Source organism: Pecten maximus, chromosome 8 (assembly GCF_902652985.1).
Source record: "Pecten maximus chromosome 8, xPecMax1.1, whole genome shotgun sequence".
Lineage (NCBI taxonomy): Eukaryota > Metazoa > Mollusca > Bivalvia > Pectinida > Pectinidae > Pecten > Pecten maximus.
The window spans coordinates 7,807,365-7,834,645 of NC_047022.1; the positions used below are offsets into that span (position 1 = coordinate 7,807,365).

General features: G+C 35.5%; 2 protein-coding genes across 3 annotated transcripts; both read left to right on the plus strand.

Annotated features, from left to right (window-relative positions):
• Window positions 1-522: 522 nt before the first annotated feature.
• On the plus strand, window positions 523-5,004 carry LOC117333714. Of its 2 annotated transcripts, XM_033893136.1 has the most exons (5): window positions 523-759; window positions 1,748-1,824; window positions 2,794-2,886; window positions 3,729-4,029; window positions 4,505-5,004. In XM_033893136.1, the coding sequence occupies exons 4-5, from the start codon at window positions 3,834-3,836 to the stop codon at window positions 4,891-4,893; spliced, it is 585 nt and encodes a 194-aa protein (XP_033749027.1). In that variant the 5' UTR covers window positions 523-759; window positions 1,748-1,824; window positions 2,794-2,886; window positions 3,729-3,833; the 3' UTR covers window positions 4,894-5,004. The 2 variants fall into 2 exon arrangements, with proteins under 2 accessions (XP_033749027.1, XP_033749028.1); XM_033893137.1 differs by lacking the exon at window positions 2,794-2,886.
• Window positions 5,005-15,053: 10,049 nt separating this feature from the next.
• On the plus strand, window positions 15,054-26,517 carry LOC117332087 (malectin-A-like). The gene is given in 5 exon segments (XM_033890972.1): window positions 15,054-15,212; window positions 16,016-16,462; window positions 17,669-17,848; window positions 18,506-18,563; window positions 20,731-26,517. Coding segments are annotated over 5 exon segments (1,068 nt in total). The 3' UTR covers window positions 20,955-26,517.
• Window positions 26,518-27,281: the final 764 nt, after the last annotated feature.

A 27,281-nucleotide genomic window follows, 5' to 3' on the forward strand; every position in this document is an offset into this window, starting at 1 on the left:
TGAATATTTGTACATATCATCATGTGACCACTGTATATTATCATATGTCATTTATGCGGGAAAGGTCATCAATAAGTTGGCAAAACTTACCGACCAATCCCTTTGTCATTTTATGTCAATAAAATATGTTTAAACTTAAAAATAATTATTATGTTTTAATTATTTTGTGACATTGGCATTCATGTAAACTCCTGCCAAAATCATAGGGCCATGTCTAGTCTTATATTAAGAAAATAGCCGGAAAATACCTATATATTATGACAAGATATGCTCCTGTGTTGAAACTGGGTCCTGATTTGGTTTTTTATTTACATAATGTAAGTACATGTCTGAATAATTCTAAAGCTTCTAATTAAGTAAGTGAATTACACTTTTCTATTAAACCCAGATTAATTGGAAGTGAAGTTATTTTTAGATGCCTATGACAATAGCCCCTTTGATAAGAAAGTGGCATGTGTAGCTATTTTTAGAAGTCAAGAACAATAACCCAATTTATTTGCGAATCCACAGAGGTAAGATAACAATAGCTTCATTAGGCCCAATTCGATTGTTGACAGTGAGCATGTTTACAAACAAACAAACAGTCGTTCCAGGTACCGAACAGGTGTAAGGTACGCGAAGCATGCGCACTCGGACTCCTGGTTGAACAAACGGACAGGGGGTTAAAATGGGTGGGTCGCGTGGGGTAGGGTCACTCCACTCCCTGACCACGAGAAATTAACATCAAAATCTGACCTCTGCTTTGTTTCTCATCAAAAGGTAAGTTGTTTTAACATTAAAGTTGTCTACCTTTAAAAAAATATAAAACGGACGAGTTAAACCACGGGCTTGTTAGTCCGTGCTAAACCGAATTTTACTTAAACTTCATTTATTACGAATATTACCATATACTAATTTACTTCAAACTTTGTCTCAATGAATGAGAAATATGTGACTTGGTATCCAGTACAAACTTATATATTGTATTATGCTGCTGTACTTTTTGTTGACCTCTTGTCGCATATGATATTAGTGTGCCTGAGTGCTAATAAAAAAACTTGAAAAACTTGTATTAAAAAGATAAACGGCATAGTTTTAATGCTGGTGGTTATAATGTAAAACTGCTGGAGAAATAAATAAATGAACCAATGCGTTTCAGCACGAATAACAAAATTATATCAGTTTGAATCAATTTGGTGATAATAAGACTGCATTTGAATCAGGAATATAATTTTATTAATGTGCCATTTGAACAAATACGTCCACTTATTCAGCTTACATTCTTAACTTTTCGTTTCGTTTTTAACTGCATAACTGCATTTTGCATTTACCGCTACATTGACCAATCACATACTTCATCTTGGCCAATAACGCCACCTGTCGCGTCATACCCTGGGCCAAAAGAATATTATACGGCTATGCCGAAAAGGAATGTATTAAACAATCTATTGTTTGTTATTTTAAAGGATTGTTTGTACATACAAATGTAAATATTCATATGCCATTTGATACAGGTCTACAAGAATTGAATGCCATTTCTAAATTTCTAAGACGATAATTAGGTATAGTGATGACTTCGTCCTCGATTGATATTTTTTTCTTAGGTTGAGATAACCATGTATCGACCTCATCAAAACACTATAATTGTATATAATATAGCATGTCACCTGCCGATTGTAATAAGCCGACTAATTATATTCTTTTCTTTAAATATTAGTTTATGTATATAATATATAAACGTCACCAATTATGTTTCGAATCGTTCCAGTCGCACTTGAAGTCTCCGATTGGAAGCGTCTATTTCAGAAGACGCCAGTAAGAAAAACGGACGTGGAAGCATGTTTGGTAAGTTCACAAGGGACATTTTGAAATTCATGATAGGTATTGATACATTATGTATATACCGAACGTAAGGTCGTTATATGTAAAACCGCTTACTTCTAGTTCCATCTTTGGGATTCAAAAGGAATGAAGTACATGCACATATAATTCGGTGTATATGGAATATGTTTTCAAAATCTAATAAATGTAGTTTAGATTAAATTGTGTTTTATCTGTCAATTTCCATTTAACGATATATATATAAAATATAAGTTATACAAAGAGGAATATATAAATCTGACACCTGTATACATGTACATGTATATGGATTGACGTTACATAAAAGCATAGGTACGGAGGCCCATTGGTGCCAAATGTTATATGTCAAACAAAATACTTTTGCGAATAAACGCAATACTTTTGCGAATGAACGCAATCCTTTTTTGGCAAAAGTTTTGCGTTTATTCGCAAAAGTATTGCGTTTAAACGAAATAATTTTTTTTTTTTTACATATGACATTTGACACCAATGGGCTTCCGTAGAACGGCATGATAAAACACGATATACAGTGTACATGTATTGCAAAAAATTACACGAACTTTAGGCACACGTTATAACAACATTATCAACGCACTTCCCTCAAATATATGCATCAAATTTACAAAATGACATCGCTTGGCGATAAATAATATGATATTCATAATAATTTTGAAAAATGAAAAAGGATATCAAGTCTTTTATAAATTGCTCATTGGACAAAATACCGATATATCTGCTCAAATAGAATGGGGAACTATATTTGAATTCAATAGTAATACATGGAAAAAAGATATACTGTCTTCCATTCAGGGTAATATTCATGATAATATGATATTTATTTATATATAAAGATAATGATATCAACATGAACTATCACAAAAACAAACAAACAAGTCAAGTAAAGGGCTAAGTCAACAAAATTGTAATAATGAAACAATGTGTATATATTTTCAGGACTTTTGTTGAAGTGGTGTTTCCTAGTAATTGTTATCACACAATGTGCTGGTCAAAAGAAAGATCGACAACAGCAGAAGGAAAACGCAACAAGTAAGTTTACCTTTTATTGGTAGAATTCCATATCCTTAAATCCTTAAATGTCATTTTAGATACGTAAATTAATGGGGGGGGGGGGGGGGGGGGGGGGGGGGGGGGGGGGGGGCATTTTTACTGGGTTGGTCGTCGCGGCTTTCAGCGGAGTTTGCCGATCATCTTACTTTACGTTCTTCATTTGACAGGTTCGGACTATCCGAAGAAGTGTCAGTTAACAACCAGAGTTTAAACAAACACTAGCTAGAAAATTGCTGTTTTTATTGAAAATACGTGTTCAAACTACCCGTCTATTCAAACTGACCGGAGGTTTACCGTAACTCAAAAATATGAATCTACTCATTTTACACATCTAAGCAAATGAACCGGGGAGGGGGTTCTTTTAATTCAAGGAGTTTATTTTAGCGTACGATAATTTAACGATATTTCAACGATAATTTAACGCTTTTTTGGGGTTACATTATGCTTAATTATGACTAATTGCAGTTTCTCTGTATGGTTGTTTACAAAATGTGTTGCGATTGTGCCTACATTTGAATTTATCATTTTACAAATCTGTTTAAATCAATTATTGTACAACGAATAGCAGTAATTACTATAAAAGTAATGAAGAGATATGCTTGATAATGTAGCTTTATTTAAAATATTTCAAATTTCCTGTTTGAAGCATTTGAATGCGCAATTAAAAAGAAAAACAAAAAACAGAGAAAATAACATATTCAACTGTTATCAGAATACTTGCGCACTGTTTCTTTTTCTTTTCTTTTTTTCCCTTCTTTTTGTTCAAGTATATTACAATTTTGATTTCATTGTTGTCTAATGCATTTCCTACATGTTTTCAGTGTCTGTGATCAAACCTTGCTGCGTGGAGGGTGTCATGAAATTCGACCTGAGTTCCCGTTCTCAGTCTCCCATTCCAAGTAACGTCGCCAACATGGAAGTCGTATATGATAGGTCATCTCGTCCCAGACAGAAATGTAGCCGTGAGATTGTCATCAGGGCGAATTTTGAAAAAAACTAAATGCGGCTGTCGAGTTCCTCCAGATTGTGGAAGGAAGATGCTGAGAATCGATATGGACATCAGTTATAATCGAGGAGCATACTTGTTTGCAATGGGAGATAGCGTTTCCAATGATGGCTGGGGTAAGTTTTCAAGACCGGTCGGAAGAGCTAGGAAGTCAACTCGTCTAGTTTGCCTAAAAACACAAACTCTTGAAAATGTCGTAGATTATAGATTTTTAAATTCATATAAGATGTTAAGAGAAAATAATCACAAAAATATATAATATTTTTAGTAAGCTACAAATGTATCTTCCTAAAATTGCGTAAAAAGATCTTAAAACACAAAAATACCAAATATAACATTCTAGTTGAGAATGTAAACGTGTGATGTAGGCAAGCGTTGAAAGTTTACTATACCAATGATAACAGATGTATATTTCTTTTTTCATAAATTATACTTATACTCAATTTTTTTCGGAACAATTATGATTTGAATTTTCGTTCGATATTGAGATACATATCTAATATCTATAATCGATTAAAAAAATACCCTTGATGTCGTAATTGTGTATTGGATCAATTTCATTTTCCGTTTTTCTTTTCTCTTCCATTAAAGGTGGCGACAGCAGTGACCAGCAGAACGATGCCGAGTTTTTCGGATATGGCGACTTCTTCTTTTTGTTCAAGGGAGACAAATGTCTGGCTAATTCTTCGTACACGACGCTGTTCTCTGGTTCACTGACACCGAACGTCTTCAACCACGTCACAGTCTTCGTAAGCAATGAACATGTCCGTATCCTAACTGACGCTGGTCAAGTGGATGAACAAGTCTGTGACCAGTGCCTTTACGCTTTAGCTGGACAGTCAGACAGTAGCAGTGGAGGTATAAACGAAGATGTCTACGTGTCGTTTAACCGGATGATACGTACGAGCTCTGGGCGGATCGGATTCGGAGTTTGCTCTGCGACTGTCCAGTGGGTTTGTCCATATACATTCGACAACTGAATTAACATTCACTTTCTTGTTTGCGAGCTTCAAGCTTCCTACTGCTTTTCTATTGCGAGAGTGTAAATTAATTTTGAAGATGTATGTTACGTGTCGTTTATCAGACCATATCGCTATCTTCTGTAAAAAAAAAAAAAAAAAGGGGGGGGGGGGGGGGGGGGGGGGGGGGGAACAATGATAATAATAATAAAAAACATCAACAAAACAAAAACAAACAAAGTAAAAACAGAAGAAAGTATGTTTGTGTATCTCTGTTTTAATGTTGTCCATGTTGGCCGATCTAACCATCTGCATAATGTTCGTATATATGTTCGGTTATCTAACCACTTTGGTGCTGTCAATACCTCATATTTTGTGATGTTAAACCTTGTTCGACCATGCCACTACATGACACTACATGACACACTACATGACACTACAAATGATGCATTAGCTAAAGCAGGCCGAACTGAATTTGTATGAGATGTGTGATAATGAAATGTCGTGATACACAATATCCTATTTTTCAATGTTATATAAAAATGTACAAATAAACTGTTGAAATTGATACTGATTGACTTGTTAATTTCTTCATAACACGATCATGTCCATGTATGATAAGAGCTCTAGGTTTCGGTGTGCAGTCAAACCTGTCTATAATGGACACACTAGGGTCAGATAAAAAGTGTCCGTTATAGACAGATGTCCTTTATACAAAGGTTGATTACATAGTAAATTGGAAGGAGTGGGTCTGATGAGTTCTTTATAGACAATTGTCCTTTATATAGAGGTGTCATTTATAACCGGTTTGGCTGTACACGAGATTAGTAATTAAATTTCTTGACTACAACAACCTCTCTCTCTCTCTCTCTCTCTCTCTCTCTCTCTCTCTCTCTCTCTCATAAAACAATAAAATTTCTGATTAGCCAATTATTCCTTATTACATTGTCTTTTCCTTATAATACTTTATAACGTTTGTATATGCCATCACGTGACTACTGTATATCTATATACCATAATTTCATTATAACTAAAGTCACTTTTCAAAGGTTACACTCAAGAGTTCGTGAGAAGAAATACCAAATCATTCTCAGCATAGGATAGTCGTATCTCCTTAAAAGCAGATGGCTTACACTGACTGAGTATCAGAAGCATATTTCAATATATTTCCTCCTAAGACCTGAATGTCTTTAACATGTAAAGAGAAAATCAAATTCATCCTCTACATGAAAAAAAGTTCACATTTATAACAAATTCTGTTTTTCTTGTTAAGGTTCATATACCTACCGGATTATGTGCCTACACTACTATATGCAGATAAAGATATAAAACAAAAACAAAAATAAAAAAGGGGAACCTATATATAAAGTTTGAGACAAGGGGAACCTACATATAAAGTTTGAGACAAGGGGAACCTACATATAAAGTTTGAGACAAGGGGAACCTATATATAAAGTTTGAGACAATGGGAACCTACATATAAAGTCTGAGACAAGGGGAACCTATATATAAAGTTTGAGACAATGGGAACCTACATATAAAGTCTGAGACAAGGCGAACCTACATATAAAGTTTGAGACAAGGGGAACCTACATATAAAGTTTGAGACAAGGGGAACCTATATATAAAGTTTGAGACAAGAGGAACCTATATATAAAGTATGAGACAAGGGGAACCTACATATAAAGTTTGAGACAAGGGGAACCTATATATAAAGTTTGAGACAAGGGGAACCTACATATAAAGTTTGAGACAAGGGGAACCTATATATAAAGTCTGAGACAAGGGGAACCTATATATATAAATATAGTTTGAGACAAGGGGAACCTATATATAAAGTTTGAGACAAGGGGAACCTACATATAAAGTTTGAGACAAGGGGAACCTACATATAAAGTTTGAGACAAGGGGAACCTACATATAAAGTTTGAGACAAGGGGAACCTACATATAAAGTTTGAGAGAAGGGGAACCTACATATAAAGTTTGAGACAAGGGGAACCTACATATAAAGTTTGAGACAAGGGGAACCTATATATAAAGTTTGAGACAAGGGGAACCTACATATAAAGTATGAGACAAGGGGAACCTATATATAAAGTTTGAGACAAGGGGAACCTACATATAAAGTTTGAGACAAGGGGAACCTATATATAAAGTTTGAGACAATGGGAACCTACATATAAAGTCTGAGACAAGGGGAACCTACATATAAAGTTTGAGACAAGGGGAACCTACATATAAAGTTTGAGACAAGGGGAACCTATATATAAAGTTTGAGACAAGAGGAACCTATATATAAAGTATGAGACAAGGGGAACCTACATATAAAGTTTGAGACAAGGGGAACCTATATATAAAGTTTGAGACAAGGGGAACCTACATATAAAGTTTGAGACAAGGGGAACCTATATATAAAGTCTGAGACAAGGGGAACCTATATATATAAATATAGTTTGAGACAAGGGGAACCTATATATAAAGTTTGAGACAAGGGGAACCTACATATAAAGTTTGAGACAAGGGGAACCTACATATAAAGTTTGAGACAAGGGGAACCTACATATAAAGTTTGAGACAAGGGGAACCTACATATAAAGTTTGAGACAAGGGGAACCTACATATAAAGTTTGAGACAAGGGGAACCTACATATAAAGTTTGAGACAAGGGGAACCTATATATAAAGTTTGAGACAAGGGGAACCTACATATAAAGTATGAGACAAGGGGAACCTATATATAAAGTTTGAGACAAGGGGAACCTACATATAAAGTTTGAGACAAGAGGAACCTACATATAATGTTTGAGACAAGGGGAACCTACATATAAAGTTTGAGACAATGGGAACCTACATATAAAGTTTGAGACAAGGGGAACCTACATATAAAGTTTGAGACAAGGGGAACCTATATATAAAGTTTGAGACAAGGGGAACCTACATATAATGTTTGAGACAAAGGAACCTACATATAAAGTTTGAGACAAGGGGAACCTATATATAAAGTTTGAGACAATGGGAACCTACATATAAAGTATGAGACAAGGGGAACCTACATATAAAGTTTGAGACAAGGGGAACCTATATATAAAGTATGAGACAATGGGAACCTACATATAAAGTATGAGACAAGGGGAACCTACATATAAAGTTTGAGACAAGGGGAACCTACATATGAAGTTTGAGACAAGGGGAACCTATATATAAAGTTTGAGACAAGGGGAACCTACATATAAAGTTTGAGACAAGGGGAACCTATATATAAAGTCTGAGACAAGGGGAACCTATATATATAAATATAGTTTGAGACAAGGGGAACCTATATATAAAGTTTGAGACAAGGGGAACCTACATATAAAGTATGAGACAAGGGGAACCTACATATAAAGTTTGAGACAAGGGGAACCTACATATGAAGTTTGAGACAAGGGGAACCTATATATAAAGTTTGAGACAAGGGGAACCTACATATAAAGTTTGAGACAAGGGGAACCTATATATAAAGTCTGAGACAAGGGGAACCTATATATATAAATATAGTTTGAGACAAGGGGAACCTATATATAAAGTTTGAGACAAGGGGAACCTACATATAAAGTTTGAGACAAGGGGAACCTACATATAAAGTTTGAGACAAGGGGAACCTACATATAAAGTTTGAGACAAGGGGAACCTACATATAAAGTTTGAGACAAGGGGAACCTACATATAAAGTTTGAGACAAGGGGAACCTACATATAAAGTTTGAGACAAGGGGAACCTATATATAAAGTTTGAGACAAGGGGAACCTACATATAAAGTATGAGACAAGGGGAACCTATATATAAAGTTTGAGACAAGGGGAACCTACATATAAAGTTTGAGACAAGAGGAACCTACATATAATGTTTGAGACAAGGGGAACCTACATATAAAGTTTGAGACAATGGGAACCTACATATAAAGTTTGAGACAAGGGGAACCTACATATAAAGTTTGAGACAAGGGGAACCTATATATAAAGTTTGAGACAAGGGGAACCTACATATAATGTTTGAGACAAAGGAACCTACATATAAAGTTTGAGACAAGGGGAACCTATATATATAAGTTTGAGACAATGGGAACCTACATATAAAGTATGAGACAAGGGGAACCTACATATAAAGTTTGAGACAAGGGGAACCTATATATAAAGTATGAGACAATGGGAACCTACATATAAAGTATGAGACAAGGGGAACCTACATATAAAGTTTGAGACAAGGGGAACCTACATATGAAGTTTGAGACAAGGGGAACCTATATATAAAGTTTGAGACAAGGGGAACCTACATATAAAGTTTGAGACAAGGGGAACCTATATATAAAGTTTGAGACAAGGGGAACCTACATATAAAGTTTGAGACAATGGGAACCTACATATAAAGTTTGAGACAAGGGGAACCTACATATAAAGTTTGAGACAAGGGGAACCTATATATATATATAGTTTTAGACAAGGGGAACCTATATATAAAGTTTGAGACAAGGGGAACCTATATATAAAGTTTGAGACAAGGGAAACATATATACATGTATAAGATCTGAGAGATACACGATCTTTCTGGAAATTAGAAGTAGTCCATTTGTCTTTTATTATCGGAATCAGGCTCCAAATCAAATGAATACAACTAGGGATCAAGAAAAACATTGATATAAAGTTTAAGAAAAAAATCATTGCAGAACTTCTCAAGAAATAGCGGTAAGAAACTTCACTGTCAAGATCAAAAGATGGCCGTCTGGCAGCCATTTTGTTTTCTGGATCAGACTCAAAATCAAATGGGCACAACAAGGAAGCAAAGAAACCTGACATTTGTACATATCAAGATTAAGGAAAACCTTTCCGGTACTTCTTAAGAAATAGTGATAACAAGTATTGTTTATGGACGGGAGGCCGAACGGCCAAAGTCGACTAGCAGGGTGTAGTGTTTTGTCTAGAGACTTGCACAGCGCATGTCGATCAGAATTTCAAAATCTATTTTTATTTCCGTTCATTCCGTCGCTAAAAAAGCACATGCGCAGTGAGATTTAATGTTGATTGATGGTGTAAGATAGAAAACTACTTTTAAATTCGTCTCCTATAGGCGACACTGAATCGCTGAATGCACCCCACAAGGGTGTTTAGTGAGTACGGACGACCGGACGGACGGACAAGTACATCTGAGCGAGTACAGGTATGGACGGACGGACTACGGTCGAAGTGCGATTTGAACATCCCAACATCATCAAATGGTGATTAAAAATTAATTGCTAAATTGTGACTTTAATGGCACCATGAAACAGGAATGTTTTATATGATATATCACGTGTTCCCGTTCAGAGTTTTTTATTTGAACAATTTTCGCCGAAATGTAGCACCTTGGTGACCCCATGATAAAATCTGAAACACACAAGAAATAAGCTTCGGGCCGCAAACACAAAGAACACAACAAAGTTCGATTCACTTTGAAATATCAAAACATTAAATGCATTAGAAATAGTATGGACCCGATACAGAACATGGGGAGTGCCTGTTTAAATCGACATGAACGCAAACGTGTGCTGTTCGGGTATTTGCCCACGTTTGGAATGTTTGAGTTACACTTGTGTATTTCATATGAGCCAGAACAAGAAATTTCAAGATCTGTTCGAAAAGTATTTAAACATTCTACAGATTGGTATGCATCTGTATTTGGATAAAAAATATATCTGTATTTGAATATTTAAAGATGTCTGCATTTATGTCAGAAATAACTATGGAAATCTATAGAACGCAAAATTAACATATATTCAATTAATTGAATCTATCTTCAAATAATTGAATAATTGAAGATTACTTTTTTCGTGAAATATTTAAAGATACATATATATTTCAAATAAAGATGTTCATACATCTATTTGCATATTATGATTTACATAGTTTATAGAATGTTCTCTGTAATATCTGTAACCCTATTATTATATCTCTATTTTTGATGTTTTACTCGTTATTAAAGAAGAATATTTGAATTTACTATGTAAGTACAATATATTTTTAAGCTCTCTCAACAATGTTGACCCTAAACACAGATTCTATAGGCCCTAAATATAATGGCAGCTGATTATAGAGATATTTGTAGCGCGAAAACCCCCGGCGAACACAACAACCGTGTCACAGTTCCGGAGTCACTCGGCAATGCCCTCAGTGGTAGCGTCGGGCACTCGCTACAATGTCCGAGTTTTGGATAATTTAGTATGCGTGGGCCGTCGAGAACATCACAAAACAACACCGTCTCCCAGTTTCAGACTCTTGTATTCAGTATCGGCAACATGTACAACAGTTACACAGTTTGAGGTAAATCCCTCTCAAACATATCCAGCACAATCCAGCATAGCAACACCTAGGCACCTCGAATTCGAACCCCCCGAGCTCTCTCACTCTTCCTTATATACTAAAGTCTGTCGGGCAACGATTGCCCGATCGGGCAAACGTGTCCTGAACTGACCTTCTGACATAACCTGACCAAATCCTGTCGGAGCAGTCGGGCAAACTGCCGGAGCAGTCGGGCAAACTGTCGGAGCAGGCGGTCCGTTGACCTAGATATGTGGATACACATACACGTAAACATTTAGATGGTGATCAGGAATGAGTATATGATGACCATAGGTAATATAGACAGAGGACCTATAAGGAACCCCCAGAGTGATCTCCCGAAGCCATGGGGCAATAAATCCCAAACAGTGTCAAACGTAGACCAGTAGCCACGGATCAAGGTAATTAAAACGTTATCAGTGAATGACCGGTGTATTACGCTGCCTAAAATCTCACGGTCAGCATGTACATAATTAAGTCGGGCAATGTAGGGCAAATAGGGCACCCCATCTAATTACTCATGGTCAACATAAACCTGAACTACTAAAACTACTAACACTAACATTTCTAACTAAATATAATAGAATAACGAAATATACTACACTTCCCCCTCCTTTGGAACATTGAACTTCCACTGTTCAACAAGTGATCATATTCTTCCTCTCTTTTTCTCTCAATCTAAAATATGTGTGATATATAAAATTACAAACAAAAACCTATAATTTGACATGTATACATACGCTTGTCGCATGGATATCAAGTGTCCGCCGACGATAACTACATGTACACTATTCTATGAACAATACATCATGATCGCATGGGTATCTAGTGTCCGTCGATGAAGATCAAAGCTAATTAGGAACTCTCCTTTTCCCTCTCTCTCTCATACATTGAAAGTCATATTTTCGAGGAACAATAAACATGTATGCAGTTATAAAAGTAAAATCGTTACATAATGTACACAATGTGATATACTCAAAACATTATCAAAAATCAAACTAATAAAATGTTATCATATTGAACTATATAACGTGTATCAGACCATCATTGAAATAGAATAAACAGGTGTGAAAACAGGTACAGCACAAAGTATGGACAGGTATTGCCCGACAATGTACTATCTACACTAATTTATGAACAATACATCGCATGGGCATCTAGTGCCCGTCGATGAAAGCATACTATTTTCGTTCCCGGGGGTTATGTTTTGTGTGGATATAGAATACCCAATAACACACCCATTCAGGACGCTATTTCCCAACTAACTATTCGTAATATTAACACCGAATTCATAATAGTGGAACAAACATAAATTCATTTACGTAAATGCACATGACATTTTAAGCTTAACATTTAGGACATTCTCTAGCAAAAATGATGATGAATATTATACATCTATGAAATTTACAAGTACATACAAGGCGATAATAATCACATAGATGGAATATCGCGGGTTCGTATAAGGTACGAGTCCAATGTTTTAAACACATTTTGTGACTACACAAATCACGGTAATGTAATCAATTGAATGTCCGTATTTTATGATAATTATTAATCCTAGAATGTTTTTCACACACTATCGTTAGTAATAAAGTTAAAGTCACAACAGCACGATATCCGGAAAGTCACAGTTTATTTTCACATCAATGTGGTGTAGTTTCTTCAAATTAATATAATCCAAAAATGTCCGTTTTATAATTATAAACCAAAAAGTTATCACATCGTGTATTAAATAAATGTACTCCAATGAATGTCACAGCTATAGCAGGAATGTAATTCAAATAAATCCAAGGTAATGTCACTGGCACGATGTATGTAATCCAAACGGAAAATCACTGGCACAGTTTAATGCGAATGTCACTTAAACATTTTAAAATGAATGTCACTGGAACAGCACAATTTGTTAACTAATCCCTTTTTAGTCCTTCACGCATTTTGAGTACAGATCTTGAAGGTAACTTCATGTGAGCGATGAAATGTCTATTGAGTTTCCTCTTCCTCAGTCTAACACATCCCGGTGACTCGTATCCACTCTCGGGTTCTGTTTTAGACTCTTCAGATACAAAACTACTCCCTGGAGCATGATTTGGCGTGGTTTCATGAGAATCATCTTCCGATGTAGTTGACCCTTTGATCGTAACTGAAACCTTCTGTGCTTGGATACGATTTGAGGTATCCCTTATAATCCCTTCACATTCCGGTTCACAGGAAGTTGCAGTAGACACTTCTGGTTTCCCATTTCCGGTATCATTCTGAGCTTCTTGTGGTGTTTGGCACTGGGTCCGTTCATCGACAGTAGTGGATGTGTCGTTGTTTAAAGGCTTTTCATAAATTGGCGGGCTATGGGATGTTCTGGCGGTCCTGTTGCACCTGATAGTATTTGCCGTTTCCCGCTGAGGGAATCGGAATTCATTTCTGGTACTGTTGGTTTTTGCCTTATTACTCCGTTTCCACTTTGTCAGTTTAGTGCGACAATCATCTTTTGGAGACCTTCGAACTTGTCCGAACGGGTTTAAATCCACATAACCGATCGGTTGATTGTCTAAATTACGATTAGATGTGTCTCGACGTGCACCGCCATTATGTACATGGTTTCTCTTCCGCCTATTTCTTGTATTCCACTTGTTTCTAGGAAAACGCGGGCTTTGTTCACTTAGCTCCGTTTCGGAATCGACACTAATTCCATTTTGTGTATATGACTTGTTTTCTCTCGATAGTTCCCTCTCTCTTATATGTAAACATTCTTCGTATATAGCGTTTGAAACTGCTTCAGATATATTTTTCGGTTTAGTTCTCTTAATTGCGAGGCGAAATTCTTCAGACTCGTCGCATTTGTCTAGAAATGAATGCAGGGTATATTCGTCCACTAAGTCAGGTTTGTCTTGATAGGCACGCCGGTACAAATCCTCCAAGGCTTGACCAAAATCCCTTAGTGATTCTCCCCTGTTCCTGTGTCGTAATTTGGCGTCAGCCACATAATTTTCTTTCATGGCTATAAATCCAAATCTTTCGTCCATTTTTTTCAACAGACGATCGTAGCTACGTTTGCATGACGGTTGAAGACCGTATACATATGATGCAGCCTGTCCACGTAACGTGCTCAATAACACACGCCTTTTACGTCCCTCATTCCACATATTCAGTTGGACCAGATTTTCAAAATAATCAAGGAATTCTGGCCATATCTCTGTACGTTTTCCACTAAAAGTTCTCCGTATTTGGTATTCAGGATGCCAGGCTCTCTGGAACGGAAAGTTTCTGCATCGAGGGCATACTTTTTCCTCGCTCCTATAAAGATAAGTATCCAGCCATTTCCTTATACTCCATATTAACTTGGTTACAGTTAAGACTGTCGTGCATAGCATCACACATAACAGTCCAATAAATCCTCCCTGTTTAGCATATCGCTGCAGGACACTGACATCGACAAAGATGTTACTGGAGACGTACTCATAACTCCAATACACCAGTAGAGATATTAGTCCTAATGCTAAAGTTACTAGGGAGAACACGCACACAAATAGTGAACAACATCCCTCCTGTGTCGATCCATCTCGACCGGACGTGCGTGCGTCAACATCATCCTGGCGGCTCCTTTGAAGGGGAGTTCTAGCCGCCATGTACTTTCGTCTTCTAGGTGTGCTGGTAAATTTTGGTTTTATCGGCGATACATCAAGTCCAGAATCAATTAAAGATTCTTGATGGAGAACTTCTTTGTGTTGTTCCATAGTAAAAGTCTCAACTTAAATCCCACACCGCTGCCACCAATTGTAGCGCGAAAACCCCCGGCGAACACAACAACCGTGTCACAGTTCCGGAGTCACTCGGCAATGCCCTCAGTGGTAGCGTCGGGCACTCGCTACAATGTCCGAGTTTTGGATAATTTAGTATGCGTGGGCCGTCGAGAACATCACAAAACAACACCGTCTCCCAGTTTCAGACTCTTGTATTCAGTATCGGCAACATGTACAACAGTTACACAGTTTGAGGTAAATCCCTCTCAAACATATCCAGCACAATCCAGCATAGCAACACCTAGGCACCTCGAATTCGAACCCCCCGAGCTCTCTCACTCTTCCTTATATACTAAAGTCTGTCGGGCAACGATTGCCCGATCGGGCAAACGTGTCCTGAACTGACCTTCTGACATAACCTGACCAAATCCTGTCGGAGCAGTCGGGCAAACTGCCGGAGCAGTCGGGCAAACTGTCGGAGCAGGCGGTCCGTTGACCTAGATATGTGGATACACATACACGTAAACATTTAGATGGTGATCAGGAATGAGTATATGATGACCATAGGTAATATAGACAGAGGACCTATAAGGAACCCCCAGAGTGATCTCCCGAAGCCATGGGGCAATAAATCCCAAACAGTGTCAAACGTAGACCAGTAGCCACGGATCAAGGTAATTAATATTACGCTGCCTAAAATCTCACGGTCAGCATGTACATAATTAAGTCGGGCAATGTAGGGCAAATAGGGCACCCCATCTAATTACTCATGGTCAACATAAACCTGAACTACTAAAACTACTAACACTAACATTTCTAACTAAATATAATAGAATAACGAAATATACTACATATTATTATTAATTCCTTACGTGCTGGCTGTTGTTACCATGGCAACGTTTAATGATATAGTGACAGTTATTCGTACAGAAACTGTTTGGTTATGGATCGGACTCATCTGTCACGGAAACTGAAACTTAGGTCCTTAACAATATATATACAAAAAATTGACGAATCAAAAACGACCACCTGTCACAAGTATTCTCCCTTGCCAACAGGTGGCGCTGTAAACCTCACTTCCTGGACATTCGCCGGTTTGGACAAGCAGTCAAAACATGTTGACGGTGATCGGTCGTGTGTTTGCAAACATGACCTTTTGTTTTTGCCATAGGAAGCGAATGCTCTTCCTTATATGCACAATTTTCTCATTAGTATCACAGTCGTTAGGTATTGGTGAAGTTATATGGGCAGTGAATTGCGGGGGCGAATCGCACACCGACATCAACGGTATTCGATATGAGGCAGATTCACTGAAAGTGGGGATCTCATCCGACTATGGAAAGACATTAATGGTTTCTCGAGTGGTCGCTCAGGACCAGATTTTATATCAGACTGAGCGATATCACATGTCAACGTTTGGGTACGACATTCCACTCAGCGGAGATGGTGAATATGTCCTCGTACTGAAATTCTGTGAAGTCTGGTTCACATCGCCAAACCAAAAAGTAATTATTGACAAATTCTTTGTTTATAGAAAATCACTGTTTTGATGTTCTTGTTGATCAATATTTGGACTTCTCTTAGTTCTCAACTTATGAAAATCCACACAAACACCTTTAAATTGATTGTCGGTTTAATTCATGTGAAACGCCGATTACAGAAAAGTGCAAATTCCAAGAACAAGCTGTTAAATGAGGAAGTAGTATTTTTACCCTAGTGTACAGGGACATGTTAATTTCGCGTTGTAATAAAAATGTCATAAATACCTATGTATAACGCCTTTATATAGAGGTATTTCTGACTATTTTTTAATATAAGACAGTTAATTAGACTAGATATCCCCTGTGCCCAGTGTGAACACTACAGAAATATTAGTCCTTTTATACATTTGTATATATGCATAACAGATTGACAAAGCTTCTTAAATATGTAACAGAGATCCTTGTTTAAATCTATTTGAATGCCTCTGCTAAGGATTGAACTTGGGACACCTGGCTTGCTAACAGTCTTGACCAACCTAGATCAAGAGGGAGCTAACGAGAAGCTCTAGCTGAGCAGTGTATTGCACATTCAATGTGTTTCATGCATTATCACTTTGTAAACGATAGGACATCCAGCTGACCCTATATTTTTAGCAGTTCTATTAGTCTAATAGCTATTTCTCAGAAATCTGAAGAGTCAAAACATACAGTTACGATACGTCAAATAGACATATCCCTTCAGTCTCAAGAATCGGACCTCATTTTGGGGAGTTGAAAACATGGGTCTACAGGATGTATATGATCATCAAAACATTTAGTTACAGTTAAACATTAATATTGATGTCAATTTTTGTTAATTTCATCAGTGTGGATTCATACAGAAGTTTGCAAACAAATTTTTTTTATACTCCTATGAAACTAAAAAATAATTGACATCAACGCTTATAATTAATTTTTAAAAAAAAATCTAATTTAAAAAATGTTTTATGTACAATTTTACTGGTTTTATATGGGATTCTTTTTCTCAAATCAATACGCAACGTCAATTGTTGTATTGTGACGTCACATTTTTCGCGCCATTTTCAGATTTTTTTTCATAATTGTATGAAAAAAATCTCAACTAATCAGAAAGCTGCATTCTGCGTACAAACAATGGATTAATTAATTATTTATGATTGAGTAGAAATTCTAGCTTTTACATACTATTGTACATGTTTTATTATTTTCCAGGTCTTTGATGTCACACTAAATGGAGAACACACAGTTGTGGATGAACTGGATATTTATAGTAAAGTCGGACGGGGAGTGGCACATGATGAACTTATAGAATTCACAATTAGATCAGGGAAGCTCAAAGTCAATGGGGAAACATCCAAGATCAACAGCAAACTTATAGTAGAATTTATGAAGGTATTTATCTCGTAATTGACACCTTTAAAAACCCTTAAGAATATGTTTTTACAACATATTCTTGTAACCTTGGAAATATCATAGCCTCAGACTCGAAATAGAATGCTCGCTTTAATATAACATTTTCATCAGAATAACTGCATGTGTATGATTCAGAAGTAGTGTCCAGACTGTTTATACTGCATGGAAGCATACTGATGCTCTTAACAAAATATAAACTGTTTCTCAAGATCCTTGGTTGAAATTCTGTCAATTTTTTTCTGGGCATTGAATTGATAAGATAATGAAATTATAGAGCTATAATTTGGTATGTTAATGTGAAAGACAAGTTAATTTACGTTCTGATAATGATTTATAATGGTAATTTCATTTTTTCTAGAATTATGGCCATTTGATAATGATAATTTGGGTTGAAATTTTCCTATTAAAAAAATACAACAAAGGCATAAATACATTTTCCATTCTCACTTGTGTCCCTTTGTACCTGACCTGAAAGTAAACAAATAATACCAAAATACCAAAATTTCTCTAAAGTTACTTGTATGTCATTGGTTCATTCTGACATCATTATGTGACATGTATATTTTCACTGTGATATGAAAAAAAATTGAAACAATATTTACTTATAATATATATATCTATACTTTTATTTTTCAGGGAGATTATGATAATCCAAAAATTAACGCAATATATTTAATGCAAGGAACAATAGACGGTATGTATTTTATGTACTTGTTAACTGCCTCCATAAAATCTTGTATATTAATAGCCTACTTCAGTACCAGTATGCAAGCAAACAATTCTGCTGGTATTATTTTTGAAGTGGATATTTCTATAAACTAACCCTACCTGTAAGTGAAAATAATAAAGACTCCTTGATTGTTAACTTTTAGCCTACTGTTGTCCTTAGTCCATTGACAAACAATCCTTTTTATTGCTATTTCTTGAGAAGTACTTGAAAGATTTTTTTTCTTGAATTTCATTGTTTAGTTCCCCTTGATATCTACAGTAGGTGTGCCTGATAAATTTGGGACTGACCAGAAAAGCAAAATGGCCAATAAGTGGCCATTTTGAATTTTAACTCAAAGTTTGGTTTCACTATTTCTCTGAAATTTTGTCATGGAATTGGTCTTTCAATGACAGGCAGCACTTTTTAATTTTGACGAAATTGACTGATTGAGGCTGCAACAATTACCCATGGACATTACTCCCTAGGGGTGTCATGGTAAAGAATTGGTGTACATTGTATCTAGTGGTATTACAATCGTTTCAGTATTTAATGTGATTGGAAGTTGAAATGGAGTGCTACTAGGATGTGTTTGTGTTTTCTAATGTGGCCTGGATTCCCCCAATATATTGTGCATTAAAAGCAGGCGATCAGGTAAGCAAGGATTTGGTGAAATTTACCAACCTCGAAGTCAGTATGTGTACAAAATCTACAACAGTTTTTGCAAATGAAGAGTTTTCAATGAAGACTGAAATTGCAAGCTTTGCAATCAATGACTTTGTATATATAAGAGTCGTAAACAAGAGTGTTGGCAGAATATGGTTTTCATTAGAAAACTGCTCAGACCAGGCTATGGTGGGTCGTATACACTAGAGCATAGGTCTGTAATTTAGAGTAGAACGCCTATTTTAAGGTACTCGATTTTCAGTTGGAGTAAGTCGAAGTTTTCCTGGAATATTCCGAATAGGAAGCCACTTAGAATAGTGCTATATATGGTGTGTGTCTATTGGCTAATTCTACCACTGTAGCTATTGATGTAACTGACTTATGCTAATAGTGGACTTTTCATTGATAAAATCTGGTGTAGGCTGTCTATATCGACAGAACTCCATTATGCTGATCATGTTTAGTAAGCTGTGACAGACTTCTTCATATGGTGCCATAGTTTAATTGAAAGCTGGCCCCTTTTGGTGTTGAATTTAGGAGGCACGCGGTTGCCCTGTTTTACATTTCAAGTCGCCAGTAAAGACCTGGGTGTGAGAGACGGATGATTGGTTAATGTGAATATGCTGTGTAGGACATTAGACGCCTACTTGGACAGCACAAAAAAATCTGCTGGAGATACGAAACAAAATGGCAGAGAAAAAGACACTGACATGCTGTTCATATTGTGTTGCAAGTGCGTGCCATGGGCCACCCTTTGTAGCTCTATATAAAGGGCTCCTGACTCGACTCGCTTCTCCTCAGACAAGTTCTGACTTGGTAACAAAACCGGTCAGGTGGTACAATAAGTGAACAACATGGTTCCTTTCACAACACGGACAGCACATCATTGTCTTTTCCCTAGCTGATTTGTATTTAAATTTTGACCATTTAAGATTGTAATTGTGATTTCTTGAGAATCGAAGGGCTTGAAGAGTTTTCTCAAACTTTATAGGTAGGTTTGCCTTGGTCCACAGGTGTACAGGGGCTTTTGAGACAGATCAGGAAAACTAAATGGCCAATGCAACTTTTCAATCAAGACTTTCTGATGGATCATAGTTTGACTATAATATTGAAGCTTACAGTACTTACTGATTTACATAAGACTTAAAAAAAGTGATTAAATAGATAAAAATTACTGACCTTCTTTTATGATAAAGCATTACAATAATATGTAAAACACATATGCTGAAAAATGTATCTACCACTCCCCTTTCATTTGGTAAATAGTTTTATAGACATTTCCCTTTCTGCTCATGATTGATCAAGAATCTAATTGTAGCAATTGTTGATCATAACATTATTTAACTATTGGATGCTGAATTAGAAAAATATTTCTGTAAAGTGTCTAGGAACCTAATGAGGGCAGTGTATTTACTGGTGTTGTTACAGGGTTAATGCTTGTAAACTAAAACTAACTCTAAAGTCTTTTGTCTGTGGTTGATGATTACAGATGTGCCCAAGTTACCATCATTACCAGGAACAGAGACGCCTCGAGAGGAAGAAGAGGTGGACGAAGAGGAAGATTCTTCTGACAGGCCATCCAAGACACGACGACCTTCAGGCCCCAAGGTCAAGGACCCTTATGCGTCCGATGACACCAGCACGATGCTCCTTCCAGTTATCATGGCCCTAGGTGCATTCATTCCTCTTCTCTTCTGCCTTTGTAAACTCTGAGGTGAAGGAGGTTGCTAGTTCAGGGGTGAACATGTGTAAGGTCAAAGGTCATCATATGAAAATTTGAAGTGTTTGGTCTATGTACGTGATAAAAGTAGAGTGGATATGAGTGTCAGAATATTAGACTAGAAGTTCAGTCTTTTTTTGGAGATCAGGGAGAGTGAACCTGAAAATTTATAGTGAGCATGAACTCTGGCATCAGAGGCATTTTTGTCTCTTTATCAAAAGGTTAGAGGTTAAAGGTTGAACTGTTGGGTGCCTGAGGTTGCAGTAAGGAAGTATGTTGATTTTGGCAGTTTTGTTTCGTGAGGTCAGATGTAATTATACAGGAATTTTAAATGATATCTATATATAATATATAAGAATATGTAAGGCCAAACAAAAGATATCCCTGTGTTTTTGGTAAAGACCAGAAAACAGTTTGATTTTTAGTGCTGGTAATAAAGAAAATTTATTATACTCTTTGCCTGTAGCCAGCAGCCCATAGCTGTCTAGTTAGACATAACAAACTTTGAATATGAATATGAAAGTAGTAAGATTCCTTAAAGTGTTTGGTAAAAAGGGCAGATAAATTGATTTGTGTGTTTGCTGTCACACATGAACAGCCACAGTCATTTGTAGTAGTAGCTGGCAACAACTTTATTGAAAACACAAGGGAGGTCTGTCGCATGCCTTCCAGAGCAATTAGGGTAAAGTGTCCTGCCCCAAAAACACATCCATAACAGCACAGACCGGCCCATTTCTTCTGTTTTGTTCTGAATGTGTTTGATAGCTCTAAATGAAATATAAAATATTGTTTAAAATTGGTATAAAACACTTTAGGTAATGACTCAAATGTAGGAATCATCTCATATTTTGGACTGAAATATGTTGATATTCCTCATCGGAATTCAATTTTGATTAAACTCAAATTAAAGTTGCAATAAAAGAGTTTTCGCTTTTTTATAAATTAATGCTTCATTATTATGATTTATTCAAAGACTGAGATTTTAATGAGAAGTAAATGCTACTAGGTAGGAAATATTAACTACATGTATTGCTACCAAAAACACAGGTTACATCTCATAGGTCTAAGAGGTGTTTTTATTGGTATATTTTGAACTTTAATAATTAATATATGTACATGTGTATATTATATATTTTATCACAAAAGGACAAATTTCCAAAACTTGTCTGTTTTATGAAGACATTCTTTTTATTTCAGTGATATCATATTTATAATAATAATAGAGGGTTTTAAGATGTACAATGCAACATGGCAGTTTTTTTGACAATGATATAATCAGACAGTTTTTGTAAAAAAAAATAATGTTTCCAACCTAAGTTCTTTGTAAAATTGACATTAACTTCATTTTATTATATTGTTGGTTTTTGTTTGTAGATCATATACTTGTTATGTAATTGCTTATGATGGTAACTTTAGCTTTTAACTAAAGTATTGTATGCCGATTTTTTTTTTGATTTTTTTTTGCAAATCTGTTTAAAAAAAGTAAATAATGATAAAAAGATTCAGAATTTGCCTGCCTTATGCATAAAATAGCATAAAATCAATTTTATGAATTCATTAAAAATTTGGAAATATCATTATACAAGTCATATTGAAATAGATATTAACCTAACGAAAGGGTTCAAATTATCATCAATGTTGTTTAATGACAATCGTGTCATGTACATCCTTTAATAAGCTCAGGGACTAACAACAGCTTTTAACATGTGGCAGTGGGCTTATTGAAGAACTACGATGAAACATGTTGGAATTTTGACTAAACAACAGGACAGGGATGGGCTTATTGGCGAATAAATCTGGTATATATACTTACTACAATGGAACATTTATTTTATCGTGCTTCTTATGTGGCTCATTCTATTAACTAAAGCTTAACACATATCTATTTTAGTACCGGTAGCTCATTTTAGTTGCAGACAAGTACAGATAAAACCTGCTTCATTTGGAGTTCATGCATCCTGTATCCTCATAAAACATAAACCCATTGAAATGGGATGTACAGTGAGATTATATTGTAGATCATAGTGACAATTGAAGTTTCCTCTGGCCCTGACACCAGAAATAGACGTTTTGATGGATAGGTATCCCGTGTAGGGCTAAGTCGCTATACTTATATGTCTGTTTGAATTTGTGATAGTAAGAAATGTGGTGAAAACACTGTCCAACAGATCCCATGTAAAATGGAGGTATTTGTAAGCAAGAATGATTTTTGTTTTCATGTATTAACATGAACTGTGTTTAATACATTCATACATTTTACCTCATGAGTTCTTGTCCTGCTGTGTCTATTGTAAACCCACCTGGTCTAGTTTTCCCCCGGCAGATTGGGGCTCAGGGATGACTTAACACTGTGTTATGTTTTGATATATGTAAGAGTTATTTCCCCTGTATAATTTACTAAACAGCTTTATACCTAACATTGTCTGAAAGAGAGGTAGGACCAAGAATAGCTAGGTCTCTGTGTGAAACACATTTAAACTCATCCTTCTGACTGATAATTATTCACAGTTGTAATCAATACCATTAAGTTTTAGAAAAATGATTGCAATACCACATTAGAATATCAATGTGTAACCACATGCAGACTTTGTAAGAAGAAAATCTATGTTCAACTAGAAATCATTGCATAAGCATTTCATATACTGACATTTCAGAGCGAGATTTCCGATTTTTTACTGTCATCATTCACAAGAGCAGAGTTTCATATATGTTATTAATAAGTATTTGTCTCGTATTCCATCATTGCAAAGAACAACTTGAACAGTTGATTCTGTTACCATACCCTCGGTACAGTTAACGACTGGACCAGCCTATTTTGTGTGTAATTTAAGTATATTTAAGTACGTATGTTTAGGTAGTAAAGCAGAATCTCAGTAGGTCAAATGTTGTTCTTTCTCTTTTGTATAGAGTTTGTCATTCGCTCATTTGAAAGAGAAATCCATTGAGACTCGATTGTGTAAAAATGAGGTCAAAGAGTGTTCAGTAGGTCATGGAAGTATGTCTAAGTGGTAACTAGGTCATCTGTATTAACTATGTAGCTGTTTTGTGTGAGTCAGACTGTTAACTAGGTCACTTAATCACACTTATGTGTAAAATTTTGGTCCCAGACTGCCTATTTTTTTAAGTATTTTTTTTTTTGCTTACAAGAGTGTCTAAAATCTTAATGGCTCAAAAATGAGCCGATTGCATTGTATTAACTTGTATTTACTCGAGATGTTTCAGCAAAAACTGTTTGAATTTAGATAATAAACCAGGGTTTAAGTTAAGCAAAAAAATGTTTAGATTTAGATAATAAACCAAAAAACCTCCTGTATGCGACCTCTTTCCAAACTCCAGATCTCCAGTTTCCAATGTTGACCCCTTGATCTTTCACATACACTGCTTTATAACAGTAAATTTTTGTGACATTTAAATTTAAACACACAGCATCGTAAAGTAGGAAAGGAAGAATTAAACTGTGCTAATCTGTATCAACTTGACTATCAAGATAGGTAAACATTTGTCTGGTGAAAACTTACTGGATTCACTAGTTTATAGAGAATAATGTACATTGTAGGACGTCTAGAATAAACAAGATCATACAGTGAAGTTGTTCGATCATTCACTAACTGAATTTTTTTTACTTATGAGGTCATACATAATGTACATTGATGAATATGCTAATTGGTATAAACTTGCTATTTCATACAGCCTCATAGTGATAACTTGGTCATACAATGATACCAGGTCAAACAATATGACCTAGTTAATTATACATGTATTGAAACATTTTGTGGAAAATTCCTCAGCTTCATTACTGGAGAAGACATCATACCTCTGCTTGGGGATCAAACCCTGGACCTATGGTTGATGTAAAAGACTTAAAGTGCTCAAGTGACCAGACTAAAGAGAATCAATGTTTATGTATATCTTAAGGTAAAACTAAAAAAATAGGTTACTTTCTTTAAATTTCGTTTAATTTTACTCATTAACATGTTTCTTTCTAGACTGAGTATCTCTTTGATATGTATATGTTAGATTTTTTATGCGTCTTGATTGGTAGAATAGAGTGTTTAATTTGATTATTTTAGAAGTTATTGTCACTATAGAAGTAACTTGGGTGAAGTTTGTCAATTGCCAAATGTTACCTTGTTTTGAGAAATACAGCAACTGAATCTAGCAACGTTTATTGATGAAGTGTTTGTTTTGTAAAGTTTGTGTTATTTCATTTTTCAGATGCATAATCTTAAATATTAAAATGGCATTTGCCTGTTTAACCAAAGCATCTTCTGTTACATACAAAAATCTCTCTGGACCATAGTCACTTTTAGGGATTTTTTTTTTGAATTACAGAGATGTAAATATAAAAGAAAAATCTGAATATTTCACATCAACAGATGAAAGTTTTTTCTAAACATTAGAATTGTCACAGGGGTTAGAAACCTGGTATAAAACACTATAATTAATTTTTCTTTGTTTTCATGGTAAATACTCAAATGTGATTGGTCGAAAAATTCTTTTCATTCTTCTATGAAAGAAATTCCGAGAATGGCGGTCACAATACGACAATTGACGTTGCGTATTGATTTGAGAAAAAGAATCCCATTTAAAATCAGTAAAATTGTACATAAAACATGTTTTAAATTAGAAAATCATTTTCAAAAATTAAGTATTAAGTATTGATGTTATTTTTTTTTTAGTTTCATCAGGTATGAAACAAATTTTGTTTGCAAACTGTATGAATCCGCGAACAAAGTTTGTTTCATACCCCGATGAAACTAAAAAAAAAATGACATCAATGCTTAAATGAATTGTAATAGTAAACTGGCATATATATACATATGTAAATACTCTATACCATTCCTATGATCAACATATTATTTTTCTGGTCCCTATGCTTTCAATCTATACATCTCACAGGGGCTTGGTATGAATTCCCAACCTATGCTTCTAATATATATATATAATTTGCGGCCAAGCCCCTGTCATATATTTCTTACCCACAAGATATATGTATGATTTTATGATTTTATTCTTCCCAAAAAATAGCAAAAATAGATCCATTCAAAAATCACATCTCTAGTGTATTAATAGTGTTACATTAATTTGGCAATAACTCATGGGTCCCATTGGTTATGGGAATGTCCACAGGGACTTGTAGCATGAATAGTATTATTTTGACAACCCAAATTGGTGTTTACTTTTAATTTTTTTTAAAAGGACTATTATAGTAAAATTTCAGTTTTTTACTTGTGACAACATTCTGCTAAATAGTGTTGTTGATCCTGTCCAGAAATAGTGTCCTTTTCTATGAACTATGATGTTTTGTAATTATGAAATAATATATATATGTAACGTTGCCTTTTGTGTATCTGAAGTGTTAACTAGTGAGCCGAGTATTTCTTTTGGATGTTGGAATACATGATGTCTCCTATTGCAATAGGTATTTTTGAGGAGTGTGATGTTTTGATGTTGAAAGTATGTAAACAAATTTAGAATATGACTTTTGAATGTCATCTATGATTTTGAATGTCATCTATCAGGAGCTACATTAAAACTGTCCTTAGGGGAAAAAAAGTTGTTTTGTTCTTTAACAAGGAATCACAGACAATACAAATCGCCTTCCATGTCAAAATCCGGAGGCCGATTACTACATAGGCTGTGACGCAAATTGCTCTGACAAGGGATCATCGCAACATTGACTTGGAGGTCAAAGGTTAAATAAGTGAATGTTTACTTTTTTCAGCCAATGACGGAGTGCATTATGCTGTCAATGAATAATTACAACATTGACTTGTGAATATTGTCTGGGCCATAACTTTAACCCTTTCAAGATATTTTAACAAAATTTTGCAGTATGCAGTGCACAGCCGTAAGGTCACTGTGACCTTATCTTCAAGGTCAAAGGTCAAACAGGTGCACATTTTCCAAATAATATCTTGTCCACTGATGGAAGTACAGTGCAGTTTGACGTTCTGTCAATATGAATATTTTATATTATAACCGCATAATTGAAAACGCCTTCATCTTAATGATCGTATCCTCTGTTATCTTTTGTCCACTTTATCCAGATGAGATAAATACCGGACATCTTTTTCCGATTTTATCAATGACTTCTGGAACGTCGCGCTTACGACTATGCAGTTCATTTCATTTTCATTTTCTGCTTGAATATTTGACTCCTTATCTGTTTCCGTACCAGCATAAACTGGTCTAGTGGCAGAGACGTTGGCCCTCCAGAAGAAACCTCGCTCGCATAAAGCACCTGAAGCTGATATAATAACGTAAACGTTTTTAATCGACAAGACAGCATCATCTATTATGGGTGAAATATGTTTTAC